This window comes from Cibotium barometz, chromosome 5 (assembly GCF_041138505.1).
Source record: "Cibotium barometz isolate CiBa-2024 chromosome 5, ASM4113850v1, whole genome shotgun sequence".
Taxonomy (NCBI): Eukaryota; Viridiplantae; Streptophyta; class Polypodiopsida; order Cyatheales; family Cibotiaceae; genus Cibotium; species Cibotium barometz.
The window spans coordinates 8,723,865-8,738,885 of NC_141050.1; the positions used below are offsets into that span (position 1 = coordinate 8,723,865).

At 41.2% G+C, this 15,021-nt stretch overlaps 1 protein-coding gene across 1 annotated transcript; it reads right to left on the reverse strand.

Annotated features, from left to right (window-relative positions):
• Positions 1-325: 325 nt before the first annotated feature.
• Positions 326-3,946, reverse strand: LOC147638021 (putative serine/threonine-protein kinase At1g01540). Its single transcript, XM_086797561.1, has 7 exons — positions 2,652-3,946; positions 2,459-2,563; positions 2,151-2,273; positions 1,704-1,874; positions 1,482-1,611; positions 996-1,205; positions 326-821 (listed from the first exon to the last, which is right to left on the reverse strand). The coding sequence occupies exons 1-7, from the start codon at positions 3,431-3,433 to the stop codon at positions 585-587; spliced, it is 1,758 nt and encodes a 585-aa protein (XP_086653687.1). The 5' UTR covers positions 3,434-3,946; the 3' UTR covers positions 326-584.
• Between the last annotated feature and the right edge of the window lie 11,075 nt (positions 3,947-15,021).

Below are 15,021 nucleotides of genomic sequence, written 5' to 3' on the forward strand. Positions count from 1 at the left end.
TGATTTTTTGAATGATTTGCTTGCGCTCAAGCCATTTAATTTTTTTCCCACAAATCTTTTAAATCCTGATAGATATGTCCTTTACTATCCCCATGCGCCTCAATATGTAACCGGAACATTTTCAGCTATTTAGTCCCTCCAAACTTGTATTCTTATAATTAAATTCACACTTTTCGTAATTAATATCGATCAAAAGTCTCTGACTTTTTTATTTCTTTATTTTTGAATCTATCGAAGCTCAATAAACATGTATATTATATTTGTGTTTTATCAATCTTCAGAACCAAAGAAACATTCACTATTTGGCTAATTTTTGCACTCCAAAGAAAAAGAAGAAGAAAAAAAGCTTTTACTTCTCAAAAATAAAAGAATCAAACATCATCTCATGGGAGCTTGATGTATGAATTACATCACAAGAAGTAGGCTAATCTACAGATTTGTTTTATTTACAGACAATTTTCCTCAAGAGAGCTGTGTTCTCATTAGAGTGGCCAAGTAGTCCCCCCCCCCCCCCCCCCCCCCTCAAACCTTCTGAAAAAGGTCACACCCCATGGTGAAGCCAATGGTAAATCAGAGAAATGATCCTAGGCCCCATACCTTCTCAATGATGGCTTGTAGCCAGGTCCACTTGGGCTCTCTATGACAAGCTCAAAGTTGTCCTCATTGATGGCCCTGTGGGCTGTGCTTGGGCTGTCCCTGATGGTGGCCATCCTCCTAGCTGGGCTGTCTTTGAAGGCATCCTGGGCCAGCCCAGCCACTTGTTGATGGTGTGGGCTGCTCTTCGCCCGCCCGCTGCCACCATCCCTACTCCCCCTACGGTCCTGTCACATTCAAACCACCATATCAGAACACTAGACCATTAGAAGCATTAACACAATGCCATGAACTTCTGTGAGAGTAGAGCTGGTTAACCACACATGTATGCATACCATATTAAGGCATAGAGGGCCCTAAATTAGCAATATCAAAAGTACGGCCAAAATGTGCCCTCTTACATCTCGGTAAGGATAGTCATCTGCCTCAAGCATGTGCACCACATGGCCCATCTTGGGTCTCTTTTGAGCATCGGGATCCACACACCGCAATGCCACCAGCAGAGCCCTCTTAAGAGCCCGAGATGATGGCTTCATGTCCAGTTTTGGGTCCACCACTTCCTCAGATCGCCGGCTTCCCACCATCATCTTCAACCAGTCCACCAGATTAACCTGCCAAAGCAAAACCAGTAAGTCATCATATCTTAGCCAACCACTCTCACTTGTGACCCATTGGTTAGGGCACCAAGGCATTAAATGAGCAGCCCGGGTTTTGATTCCCAACCCCTTATGCACACATAGGTAATCACTGCCCATGGGTTTTCATAACACACTGGAATCAGATCTCTCCCTCAGTAGGGTCCGATCTTCAGAAAAACGTTGTAAAGCTTCAAACCATCGAATTCCCCACTGATAAATTAGGACATTACATCATAGAGATTAGCTCACCTCCCCATTTGGCCTGCCATAATCAACAGGGTCTCTCCCAGTGATGACCTCCATTAGCAAAACACCGAAACTGTAGACATCACTTCTCTCATTGAGCAAACCTGTACTCGCATACTCGGGTGCGACATACCTGGACAAGGAAAACGCCAAGTGAGTCTTGATCACCACATAAGGTCTGTCCAAAAAGACCAAAAGTAATAGTGAAGTCCATATGTTTATTACCCAAAAGTTCCCATGACTCTTGTAGTAACAAAGCTCTTTCCAGCACCCAAAAGCTTTGCCAATCCGAAGTCTGAAACTTTGGCATTCCACTGGGTATCCAACAGGATGTTGCTGGACTTCACATCACGATGAACCACTTTAGGTTCAAGGCCCTCATGTAAATATGCCAGCCTGGAAAAATGTACGAGATGCTAATCAGCCGCTTGGCAATTGAAGATGCACCATGTAACCTAAATCAACACATGAAGGTCCTCATACAGCACATGAAGATCCTCATACAGCACATGAAGATCACTATGTAGCATACCAAGTTCACCATGGAGCATAATTTTTATGACTAATGTCAGTTACATGCCGTCAATCAAGTTTAAACCCAAAATACCTTTGTAACGACACCTATTAAAGGTCGAATCAGAGCATTAATTTGTTCATCAGAGAAGAATTTACCCTTTTGCAGTTCCAAGTACTATCCTCATGCGGCCCTCCCATGGGATGGGGTTGTTTTCTCCGAGTTTTCCATGAAGCCATTGATCTAAGTTTCCATTATCCACAAACTCGTATACCAGCATTCTGAAAGGCCACAAATGTTCCAAATTTTTTTTTTAAAGCAACTTTAAAAGTTTGAAGGCCGCCATAACAAGCAGGATGGGCACCTTTGATTGGACTGATCCTTATATGTCTACTTGCAAAGAGTTGACACATAACAGTAAGATGCATCATGTCATGCAAAAAAACAAAGAGTGGGGAATGCACACCTATGAGAGCCTTCAGCACAGTAGCCGATAAGGCGGACGAGATTCTTATGTCGTACTCGGCCGATGGCCTCGACCTCTACTCTGAATTCTTTCTCAGCTTGGCCCCTGACATTTTGAAGGTACTAGAAAGTTAGCCTCAATCTAGAAAATATTAAGGGAAACAGCAAAGGCAGACTAGAAAGAAGGAAGCAACCTGTTGTTGAGCAGATTCTTCACAGCTATGAGGGAGTCATCAGGCAGCTGGCCTCTGTACACTATGCCATATCCACCTTCTCCAAGCACATTGACATCAGAGAAATTATTGGTGGCCACCTCAAGATCTCTGAGGGTATACCAGTGGCCCCATCCAAGGTGAGAAACCTCAGGGACACTAGGACTCTGAGCTGTGTTAGCAGATGAAAGGATAGAAGTGGGGACCACAGTCGAGTAGAACTCGCGAGAGTGCGAATCCCCACTAGTGCTCGAGCCCTTATCACCATTACTGGACCCAAGCAGACCCCTCTTCTCACCCTCCACCATGGCTTTGTCCACCATAGCTCTGCTTGATGCATCAAATCTCCCTTCTTCTCTCCCTTCTTCTCCCACCATTTTCCAGAGCGTCTGTCTTCCTTTTTCAGCAAGAGAGCCCTTCTCCAAATCCACATCAAACTTTGGGCTCAGCGTGTTTGCGAGCTGAAACCGTGTCTCATGCTTCTCAATGTCTGAATTTTCTCCTGATACCACATGACCATGAGGGGGGCTCGGGTTCCTTATGTGATCTACATTGATCTCTTTTGAGACCATGGGGATCATGATGGATGGGGTTTTTTCTGATAATTTCCTTGATTTGCTTCTTGAGCTGAGCCATAGAGAGAGAAAGAAGAGGATGAGGAAAATGAAGGCCCCAACACCAATGCCAATCACAACCCACAATCTGAGCCCAAAAATTGAGGTTTTTTCCGAGAGCTCAGTATCGAGGAAGCCGCTGCCAGTCATGCTTGCAGGGAGCAGAAAAGCTGAGTTTTAAAGGTTCAAGCAAAAGGAAAAACCAGGGTGCATTGAAGAGCTAGAGCCTCATGGTGCTAAAGCATTGGTGAACATTAGCTTGCAGTCCTTGAGTAGAATCCTCATCTTTATCTGCATTAGGGTGCAGAAGGAGGTGAGAAAATGCAGCAAAATGCTTCTGATAAGAAAAGCTAGCATGCATCACAAGCTGCATTGCTCAATCGCTCTACTCTCTTCCATCTCTGGATGTGCCGAAAGTAGCCCAAACTCAAAATAAACGTACCCAACGCAAAGGTGACAAAGACCCTCTCTGTAGCTTCTGTCTACCCATCAAACCCCTCCCCCCACCCACCCCCACACACACACACACACACACACACACACGAGACCCTCCACTCCTGTGACTTGTGTTAGATTGAAATTTTTTCACTTGTCAGATCTGTATGAATGGGTTGAGGAGCACTCAGGACATCCAATGAGAGCCTTTTGGTGAAACCCACCTGCGGGTACTAAAAGCTAGCACAGTAGTTTGTAGCAGACACACACGCAAACACACACAGTGATGAAGACAGAAAGCCTGAAAGGACTACTCAGCTTGGCTCATGAGTGTTTGAGTTCACGCGTATTTACCACCCCCCCCCCCCCCCCTATCCCCCCTCTGTCTCTCTCCGCATCTCCTCTGTCGTGAAAGTTTGGAAAAAATGATGGAACTTTTGTTTGGTATTCATCTCTTCAGAGGAATCGTGTGTCCATTTATTACCGTTTAGTGTGTCCAAAGCCTTACATTATAATGCAAACTTCAAAGGTCTGGAGACTGGGATTCACCTCCAATTCAAAGAAATATGCATCCCTTTATACATATCTATTCACTCTAATTAATGTGTCACTACTCCCACACTAATTAATTAATAGCAAACAAATATTTTGGTCCCATATTATTAAGTTTCTCTAAATTAAAAGGGTTTCATTAATCTGAAAATTTTAAAATTAAAGGGTTTCATTAATCCTAAGGTACCTTATTTGCAAAAATTTTGACCCTTGCCTCCCACCAACTAGTCCTCCACAATCTTGCCCAAACTTCCACCCACTCATCACCATCCCTCCTACTACACAAAGATCTTCCCTAAGCTTCATAACCCCTCCTTGTTCAAGAGAGCACATATCCTTCTTAAAATCATGTGCAAACACATAGATAGTTTTACCCTACTTTCTCCTCCCGCCGAGAGAGAGAGAGAGAGAGAGAGAGAGAGAGGGGGGGGGGAAGAAGAGGGGGGAGGGGGGTCTCTCGAACTCTCAAAGTGTAACAAGAGCTAAGACTAAGAAACATTTTATGCACCTTGAAAAAGTTTAACCTTTGTAAGGTTTTTTTTTCAACAAGATCCCAATAATTCATTAATGCACTTTAAAAAAACGGTTTTGGTGCCCTATTGTGTCTCTTGTGTGTAGAACACATTAGTATTCGCCTCCCAAAAAAATATAAATTCATTTACAACTTTCTTTTCTGTGTTTAGTTAATGCACTTATAAAAAACGGTTTCAGTGCCCTATTGTGTCTCTTCTGTGTAGAACACATTAGTATTCGCCTTCCAAAAAAATATAAATTCATTTACAACTTTCTTTTCTGTGTTTAGTTAATGCACTTTTAAAAAAAGGGTTATAGTGCCTTATTTGTCTCTTTTATGTGGTGCAAATTGGTGTTTGCCTCCTATGAAATATCATAAATGAATTTACATCTTTTTTTAGTTGATGTTCTCATGTTTAATAGATGAAAGTTGATGCTGGACTAGAATTTTCAAGAATTTAATAGTTGGTACTAGGCTGCTAGCTACAAAGTACTTGGAGAAATGGAGGAGGTGAAGAGTCTTGACATGTTGTGTTGCCCTCTTACAAGTGGAAAACCTTAGGTTCTATACATTAAAATTTTTAGACCCCTCAATTAGCTCTATGCCTCTCCATATCACCAACAATCGATGAAGGTATAATATTTTTCTCATCATTGAGTTGACATGTTTTCTTCTCATTTGTTAAATATGTGCTCTGATGAGGGTCGTTCTCCATTCTTCTTCTTCCTACAACATTGTTCCTAGGGTTGACATGTTTTCTTCTCGTTTGTTAAATATGTGGTCTGATGAGGGTCATTCTCTCCATTCTTCTTCTTCCTATAACATTGTTCTTAGGGTTGGTTAGCAACTCCTTGCCCTTGTTAATGTAGCCTATCTAAAATCATGTGCCACGTGTGGACAATCTTGCTCTATCAAAAGCGTGGGAAAAGTTGTGTGACTAGCCTAAAAAGATTGCTTATGCACTACAAGTAATTGTGTAGTCTTAACATTTATAAGAGGTACATAAAGTATATTGGGGCATTAAATATTCATCTCTTAAAAATGTGCATACATACAAAAAATGGTATGTCTATTCACAAAAACATTTACACTTGCCACCTAATGTATATTCACAAAACCATGTATACAAGCCCATTTTTCATTACCCTTGCCATGTGTTAATATGGGTGTTTTCTTCGATGTGAGGCCTTTAAGGTTATTGCACAGCAATGTAGATGGATAATCGACATCGTGAAAAGATGCGGGGGAAAAGAGAGCTTGAGCTCTTGCAAGCACACACACACTCACACAAACCCTAGAAGAAAACACACAAGGTGAGAGGCTAAAAATTCTTCTTCTTCTTCACACAACAAAAGAGGTCTACAAAGAAGATAAAGTGACTAACACACATAATAGAGTATATACAAGCGGTCCATAATGTGAACACGCTAAGAGGAGTGGATAGATGTGAACTAGTCGATGTAGTCCAACTGTAGAATCTCTAGCGAAGATATGTTGGTGCCAGCTCTACCAAACTTGCCAGTGATATAAATGTTGAACAGTCATACAGGCACCTCGTGAGTGTTAGCTCATGTTGAGCTTGACATCTCAACACTCCCCCTCAAGCTTAACTCCAGCTCATGAACTCCAAGCATATCTCAAAATCTGTGGAGCTTCTCAGCTCCCAAGGCCTTCGTGAAGATGTCAGCAACCTGATCCTATGTGCTGACATAGGAGGCCAAGTCGATGTCGCTTGCCAAGACTCGCTCTCCCTGAGATGAAGTGGTAATGTACCTCAATGTGTTTCATCCGCGCATGGAAAAATGGATTCCTGGCCAACTGTATACTACTAAGATTGTCATAAATATGACAACCTTTCTCCCAACATGCAACCCCAAATCAGCAAAAGTAGCTTGTGTAACCAAGCTATATTTAGAAATTGGTAGTGGTACAGATTTTCATATGGTGGAAAAGATAATAATTTTCCTTAAAAATTGATGGTGCTACAAATTTTCATATGTGAAAATCTTTTCAATGCTCGAGTATGTGAGTCTTTATAAGCTTTTAAGGTAGTGTTAACTACCACTAGGCTCACGTAAAACTATAATATTAGGTATAACTAAAATATTAAGTGCAACTAACGCTAGGCTCACATCATGTTTCAGACCGGCACATGTCACATCTGCATAAGCTCACATCACGTCTATTTAGGCTCATTTCATGTCTATGTAGGCTCATGTTACATCTGTTCGGGTGTCTGTGGTGCTAACTACCACTAGGCTCATGTAAAACTATAATATTAGGTGCAACTACCACTAGGCTCACGTCATGTTCCAAACCAAGCTCATGTCACATCTATGTAGGCTCACATCACATCTGTTTAGGCTCATGTCATGTCTGTGTAGGCTCATGTTACATTCGGGCGTCTATGGTGCAACCTTACATCACATCTGAATTTCGTGGGATATTCTAGGATCATGTGGCTCTGACCAAAAATCTATTTGCGTAATTTTGGGCCTAGTTTTGCTTATTTCCTTTGGTCTCTTGGACTTGTTTGGGGGTGCTTAGTGTTTCTACTCCTAATGAAGGGATTTGTACATGAATCTTTTCTACAAGTATTTATATAAGCTTGCAATTCAAATAAACAAGAGATGCACACCTTCAATTATCACACTATAGCATAACATAAGAAGAAAATATTTATCAACACAAAAACAAGAGCATTAGGTGCAATCCCCCCCCCCCCCCCGACGTGTGTGGTTCCTTCTCCCACATGCAATATTATGTCATATTCACATTTTGAGCCCTTGGAGCCAATAATAGCACCTTTTCCACTTTTGGGCTTTTATTTTATATAAAAATAACCTTGTCCAAAGTTTCAAAGGTTTACACATGACAAAACCTTTACCCAATAATAAATACAAATGGGCCTATACATACACAACTACATGTGAACTCACGCACATAAAATAACCTTATGCATATATGCACATAAAATCTAGCCACAATGATAGGCTATAAATGATCAATTAAATGCTGATACAAAATATCATGATTAGCACATGATCTTCGTCTTCACACCACTGCTCAATCCACCATCCATATGACACCTCAATTGGTACCCTCGTATAGTGTGCGACACCTCAATCGCACCCTCACACATCTCACTACATATACTTGTAGGCATAATCCACATTAGGTAACAATCAATTGAACACATCAATCAATCCCAATGCTATCATGAGAAATAGATAACCATAATATTAAATCACACACACCCACCCATTGACACGGCACACATGGGCATCCCCGATATAAAATAAAGAATATGATTCCCAATAGTTCAAGAGTAATTTTTGTAACATTCCCTCTTGCTTGGGTTGCAATTGTCCTTAGTTGCATGATTAGTGTGGAAAACTGGATCAACATATAATAATGCAAATATGCAACAATCCAATCAAATGAACATATGTGAAACGAGTCTAAGTGTCCCATACTACAAAGGCACATTCCACGTACACATATAAGATGATACAAGATAGAAGATATGAATGTGTTTGGTGTATCTATATGAAATCAATATGATGTCCCATACACCAGATTAACTCGACATATCACTCCTTCAGAATAAAAGTTTGAGATAGAGTGGCCAATTCCCTCTGAAACTGAAATTTTGACACAAATTTTCTTTATCTTAAAATAATATTTAATTTAAATTCTTATTTGGAAGGTCATAAATCAATATCTATGTTATAATAAGTATTTAGAGTATGCATAGTAAAGTCGACAAGACTCATCAAATAAAAAGTGAGTAACATGTGAATGAAATTGTATGCTATAGTGTCACGCTATGGTAGTGGCAACTTGTCCAATGATGGAGGAGGAGAGCTTTGGATCACCACCTAGCCATAGAGAGAATGAGGATAGGGATCCTCACCGCCGAACATATGTAGTGGCTTGCCCGCCCACACATGTTCGGCCGTGTGTGCAGGACTACACCTAGGCACTCTCTCCCCCCTGAACTGGGATTACTCTCTTCCTTGAACCCTGGATTACTTGCCACCCATGCTTTGGTGGATGGTCTTGGAGGCCGATTGAGGTTCCCATAGGTGCTACGGGCTACGTAACATTACTCCCCCCTTAAGAAGAGTTTTTGTCTGAAAACAAACTTTGAAAAGTTCTTGGTTAGTGTACTCAAGCGCTCCCATGAGGATGTCATCCTCGCAATCTTTCCACTTAACAAGTGCCAAATGCCTCTCGGTACACAGTGTGCCTCGTGTTTGGATCTCTAAATCCAAGAATCTACTTGGGCTCATTGGAATAGATGGTGGTTCTATCAACTCCACCAAAATGCTTGGAGAAACTACATTCTTCTTATGGGCAACAATTTTTTGCAGTCTACTGACATGAAAAATAGGATGAACTCGAGAGCTCTCTGGGAACTCAAGTTTATACGTTAATCCACCAACCTTCTTAAGGATTTTAAAGGGACCGTAGTATCTAGGTGAAAGTTTTTCACACTTTCCCATCTTTAAAGTCTTTGACTTCGCAGGGACTTTCAAATATATACGAAGTCACCTCTTCAAAGGTTACTTCTCTGCGACCCTTGTCTGCATACGTCTTTGCACGATCTTGTGTGCTACGTATGCTATCTTTTGCTACCTGTAGCATATCTTGCATGTCTTCAAGGAACCCTTTGATCCACTGCAACTTTTCCTTCTCTGGCCCTATGGTTATAGGAGATCTTGGCTGGAAGTCATACATCAACATAAATGGACTAAATCGCAGAATGTTTTGAACTATTATAAGCAGACTCTAAATGCGGCAGGTAGTTAGATTGCTTTTTACTAATATATGCACAAAGCATGTCTTTGAACACTTGGTTGACTCTTTTTGTCTGCCCATTTGATTAGCTGTACTCATACTCAAAGTAGTGTCCAACGTTTTGAAGACTTCCCTCCAAAAGTGACTATCAAACTTCACATCTCTATCAGAGACTATATTTGCAGGTACGCCATATAGTTTGTAGAGATGTTTGATGAACAACCTAGCTAACTTAGGTGTTTTAGTAGGTATAAACTTGACCATCTTGGTCAATTGGTCAACCACTACCCAAACTGAATCATTCTCTCGATTCGTTCAAGGTAAACCATAGGTCTTCTATATCCCAAAATGACCAACACTTGGTCTATCACAACTTTTAATAAGAATTTGGCCCAAAAATCACCAACATTAGCTGGTATACAAACTCTACCATTGTAGAGCAGGTACTCATCGTCAATGGAATAGTGTCTATAATTTTTCCCACAACGAATTTTATCACCCCAAGTGAACTAGTGTCAAATGTTTGTGAAAGGTCCCCACCCCCGAGCTCTCTATCTCACTACATAACCCAAGAGACTCGTCTAGTCACTACGAACTAGCACTCCTACTCTTCACATAGAAACCTCGACTAATCTCTTTTTGGATTACTACTCCTTTTTGATGAGGGAGGTGACTATTCCTTTATATAAGTGCGACTGCTGCGTACAACATGCCATACCTCTAAAAATGATGAATCATGCTCACATAAACCACGTATTGACTCCAAGAGTTCACTCTTGAAGGTGGTGAAGCTCAACTCATTCACCATTAGCATGAGGCTAAGTGCATCCCCACTACTACATTGAATTTACCTCAGATTTGGTAATGGAGTGTAAGGTCAAACTCCTATAGGATCTCCGCCCACCAAGCTTGTCTACCCTTTAACTCAGCTTGAATTGAAAGCCATTTGAGACTTTCATGATCCGTCTAGATCTCAAATGTAGCGCCATATAAATAATATCCTCATTTTTTAATAGCATGAATAATAACAAGTAACTCTCGCTCGTAAGCTGAGTAGTTACGCTGGGCATGATCAAGCTTCTTGCTTTCAAATGCAATAGGGCATCCCCTTTGCAACAAAACCACCCCAATGGCCTCCCCACTAGCATCCGTCTCCAAAAAAAAAGCTCATTGGGGTCCACAATGCTCAATATTGGTGCCGTCAGGATGGCCATCTTAAGCTTCTCAAAACTTCTTCGTTGAGGATCCCCCAACGAATAGTTTTATCCTTTATCCTCAACTCATCGGTTAAAGGGACTACAATCTTTGCATAGTCCTTTACATAGTGTTAGTCATAGGACCTCGACATACCTAGAAAAATATACAGTTCCTCAAGAGTTCTAAGTTCAAGCCATCTGACAATGGCATCCACCTTGTTAGGATCCATCCACATACCATCTGTGGACAAAATATGGCCTAAATATTGGATCTCCTTAGCAAAAAATTTACACTTGGATTCCTTCCCAAGTACCTTATTTTCCTTAAGGAGTTTGAACACCGAGCATAAATGTTGTAACTGTTCTTCTTTCATTTTACTATATGTAAGTATGTCGATGATGATGCATTGATTTCCTTTTCTTTTAATTTTACCATGGAAACCAAAGGTTTTCTCTGGTATTTTTAGGCATTGTTTGATGAATTTTTTTAAATGTTAATTGGGATATTTTTAGTGTTCCTTCCACCCAATTAAATATTTTTGTTGCGGTGTCTGGTTGTGTATTGCTATACTGGGGACACCCTTGTTTTTTCCTTCACACATATTGTTCAATTCTTTATTTACTGTGGGTATTGTTGTTGCTTGAGTCATTCTCAACTCAGGTTGCTGAATTTGCTTCCTTCTCCACACAAGTGCAGGTGGGGGGTTTGTCCTTTTGGGGAGTTGATGTTGAAAGCTCTTACCTTCTTTTGTATATTGATCTAAACCTGTTGTGGTGTCTGTCATCAATTTTCTTTTAGGTAGCCATATTGTTGTATTGCCTTGATAGTAGCCTTATGCTTGCGCAGTAGGTCCTTTTGGATCCATTGTTGACAGCAGCAGTCACATGAGGCTTCTGCAAGTTCTTGACCTTCTGCCACTTTGTAGGTGGTGTCAATGGTTGACTTTTGAACTAGGTTCTCTCCTGAGAACGTTCATCATTCATTGGTTCCTTTCTCTCAAGTTGACCCTTTGGGTGAATCTTGGGTACCCATTTGTATGTACTCTTGTATGTTGGGCTTTGTGTAGGCAATTTGAACATGGTGGGTGTAGATTCTGGTTTCTGAAGTACCGCTTCTACAGCGATTTGTTTGCCTTGATTTGTCGAGGTCCATAATGGTATGGACAGTACTTTTGTACCAATGGTTAGTGATGTTGTTCTGTCTTCCCATTGGATATTGCACTTGTTGGCACAGATTCAGGATCGTCCTAAGATCATTTCCTCTTCCATTGTACCTGCAGGCATTACAAACACCTTTCCAACCAAGGGATTATTATTGATGAAAATGTTAACATTTAAATACCCAACGGCCTTTGTGGTTGTTAAGTGTACACTACGAACTTTTGCATCCGTGTGTTCCAGGTTTGGTTTTGCCTAAGGCTATCCAAGTATCATATGAGATTAGGTTGTTGCAATGCCCTTATTTGTTGTGAGTCCCAACTTGAGTCTTGCTGGTTCAATGTTTAGATCCTCTTCGTCCACCAGGGTTATGGACGCCATATTGACATGAATCAGGTCCTTTTGCATTTTAGCTTTTGCTTGCCTAGCTTTAGCCTCGTCTTGCACTTGCTGGATCTTTTCTTTTGCTAATTGCTTCTATTTTTTTAAGAGGTTCTTGGAAGAGCATCTCGTGGGTTAATGGTCCAAAGTATTTTTTTAGTTTACTCCCATTGACATAGCCCTCCATTTGGATGCTGTCAATTGTCTCTATTCGTGATAGACCCTTGAGGTGTGATTTCTAATACGCGGAATGGTCCCAGACCGTGGTATTTTAGTTTCTTTTTCCTGGTGCTTCCCACACCATACATGAGGACAAGGTCCCCTGTTTTTAACTCTTTTTGCTTGAGGTTTCTATCAAGCCAATGTTTTCTGCGTAACTTTTCAACCATGAGTGCGTGTGATGCTATCAATCGGGTTTCATCCAGTTTTTCCAAGTCAATTAGTCTTTCGGCTAATGCATTTTCAATTAGACGTTCTTGTATAGCAATTCTTAAGCTGGGGACTAAGTATTCCATGGGCATAACTGCTTCAACACCATAAGCTAGACGGAAAGGAGTATATCCTATTGCCACCTTATAGGATGTGCGGTAGGCCCAAAGAGCTGCTGTAAGCTTATGCTCCCAATCTCTTCGACTTGCTTCCACAGTTTTTGTCAAGATGATACACAAAATCTTATTGGTACTTTCTTCCTCACCATTTGCTTGAGGGTAGTATGATGACGATTTACGGCGACGGATTACCAAGAATCTTGCAAGCAATTCATTAATCACCTCATTAATGAAATGTGAGCTGCGGTCACTCACCAATTCCAATGGGCATCCGAATCATGATATGATTTACTCATATACAAATTTCACAATTGTTCGTGCACCCGCTTTCTTTGAAGTTCTAGCCTCCGCCCACTTTGTGAAATAATCAGTGGCTATGATTATGTAGCAGGCTTGTGATGGATGAGCCACCGAACTTAATAGACCCCACAAAATCTATTCCCCATTTCTCAAATGGTTGCCTGACAATGATGGGGGTTAGTGGCATCTTGTCTCTTTTTTTGCAGGATTGCAAAACATTGGCATTCCTTGCATTTTTTGACAAACTCATTGGCATCCTCGAATAACGTGGGCCACCAGAGTCCAGCTTGGAGCACCTTCCGGGCTGTAATTTCTCGGCAAAATGCCTGCATGCTATCCCAAAATGAGATTCTTCCAGTATGGTCACGAATTCATCCTCCCTTACGCATCGTCTGAGCACATTGTCTGTGCCCAATCTATACAACTCACCGGCAACAATCAATTGATATGGTGTTGCAAGCGTGATAAGCCTTCGCATTTTATCCTTATTTAAGGGTATGTTCTGAGGAAAGCCCTAAGCCAAATACTCTGAAATCTCTTCGCTCCACTCCGGTATCATATCCAATTTGAATAGACAAGCATCAGGGAGGTCATCCTCAATACCAGTTGATGCTGGTTCTCCATTTGGAACTCTGGACAGGTGATCGGCTAACACATGTTGTTTTCCCTTCCTTACCGTGACAGTAAAGTCAAATTCTAACAACAATGGTAGCCAATGTGTGATTCTTCCTGTGGTGCAAGGTTTATTCACCAGATATATCAAAGTTTGATGGTCCACAAAAAATATGAATTTGTTAGCCAAGAGATAATGTTGGTATTTCTTGACTGCATAGACCATGGCCAATCCTTCTCTTTCGGTAGTGGTGTAGTTCACCTCTGCATCATTCAATTGATGACTAGCAAAGCAAACTAGATAGTCCAACTTGAATTCACCAGGTTGCTAGCACGCAACCAATTGCAAAGTTTGACACATCGATGTGTACGTGGAATATAAGATCCCAATTGGGGGGTCGCAAAATGGGTGCGCTTGCCAAGGCTTGCTTGAGACGATCATAAGCCTCTTGACACTCCTTGGTCCACTCAAAGACAATGAGCAGTTTATACAAGGGTCTGGCTATCTCCGCATAAAATATAATGAAGCGTCAATAATAACCCACCTGATGACCCATAAACCTTTGCACACCTTTGTAGTTGGTGGTGGGCGCTGGTAGTTCCAAGATCAACTTGACCTTGCTATCATCAGTGCATTTTTTGAGACTATTTGTCCTAGTATCACACCATGCTTGACCTAGAAATGGCACTTCAAAGGGTTTAGTGATATCCGATATAATCGGCAACATTCAAACACCTTCCTCAAACAGTTCAAATGATCTTCCCATCGAGAATGTACACATAGATCATCAATAAACACTTCCAACCACTTTTGCAACAAGTAGTCCTTAAAAGCTGTGCACATCAATCTTTGAAAGGTTGCCAGGGCATTTGTAAGACCGAATGGCATGACCTTGTAAGCGAATGTTCCCCACATGGTATTGAAGGCAGTCTTATGTTGGTCTTTTGGTGCTATGGACACCTGATTGTACCCTGAAAACCCATCCAAGAAGCTATATGCTTCCCTTCTATAGCCACTCTTTCCAGGACATGTTCGGTATACGGTAATGGGGGTAATGGTCCCTTAGAGTGGCTGCATTTACTTTCTTAAGATCGACACATACTCTCAATTTTCCATTCTTTTTAGGCACTATCACAATGGGTGATAACCAATCCGTATGTTCGATCTCATAGATAAAGTCAGCACAACAATGAGCTTATCAATTTCCTCCTTTACAATTGCTACATAGTATGGTTTCT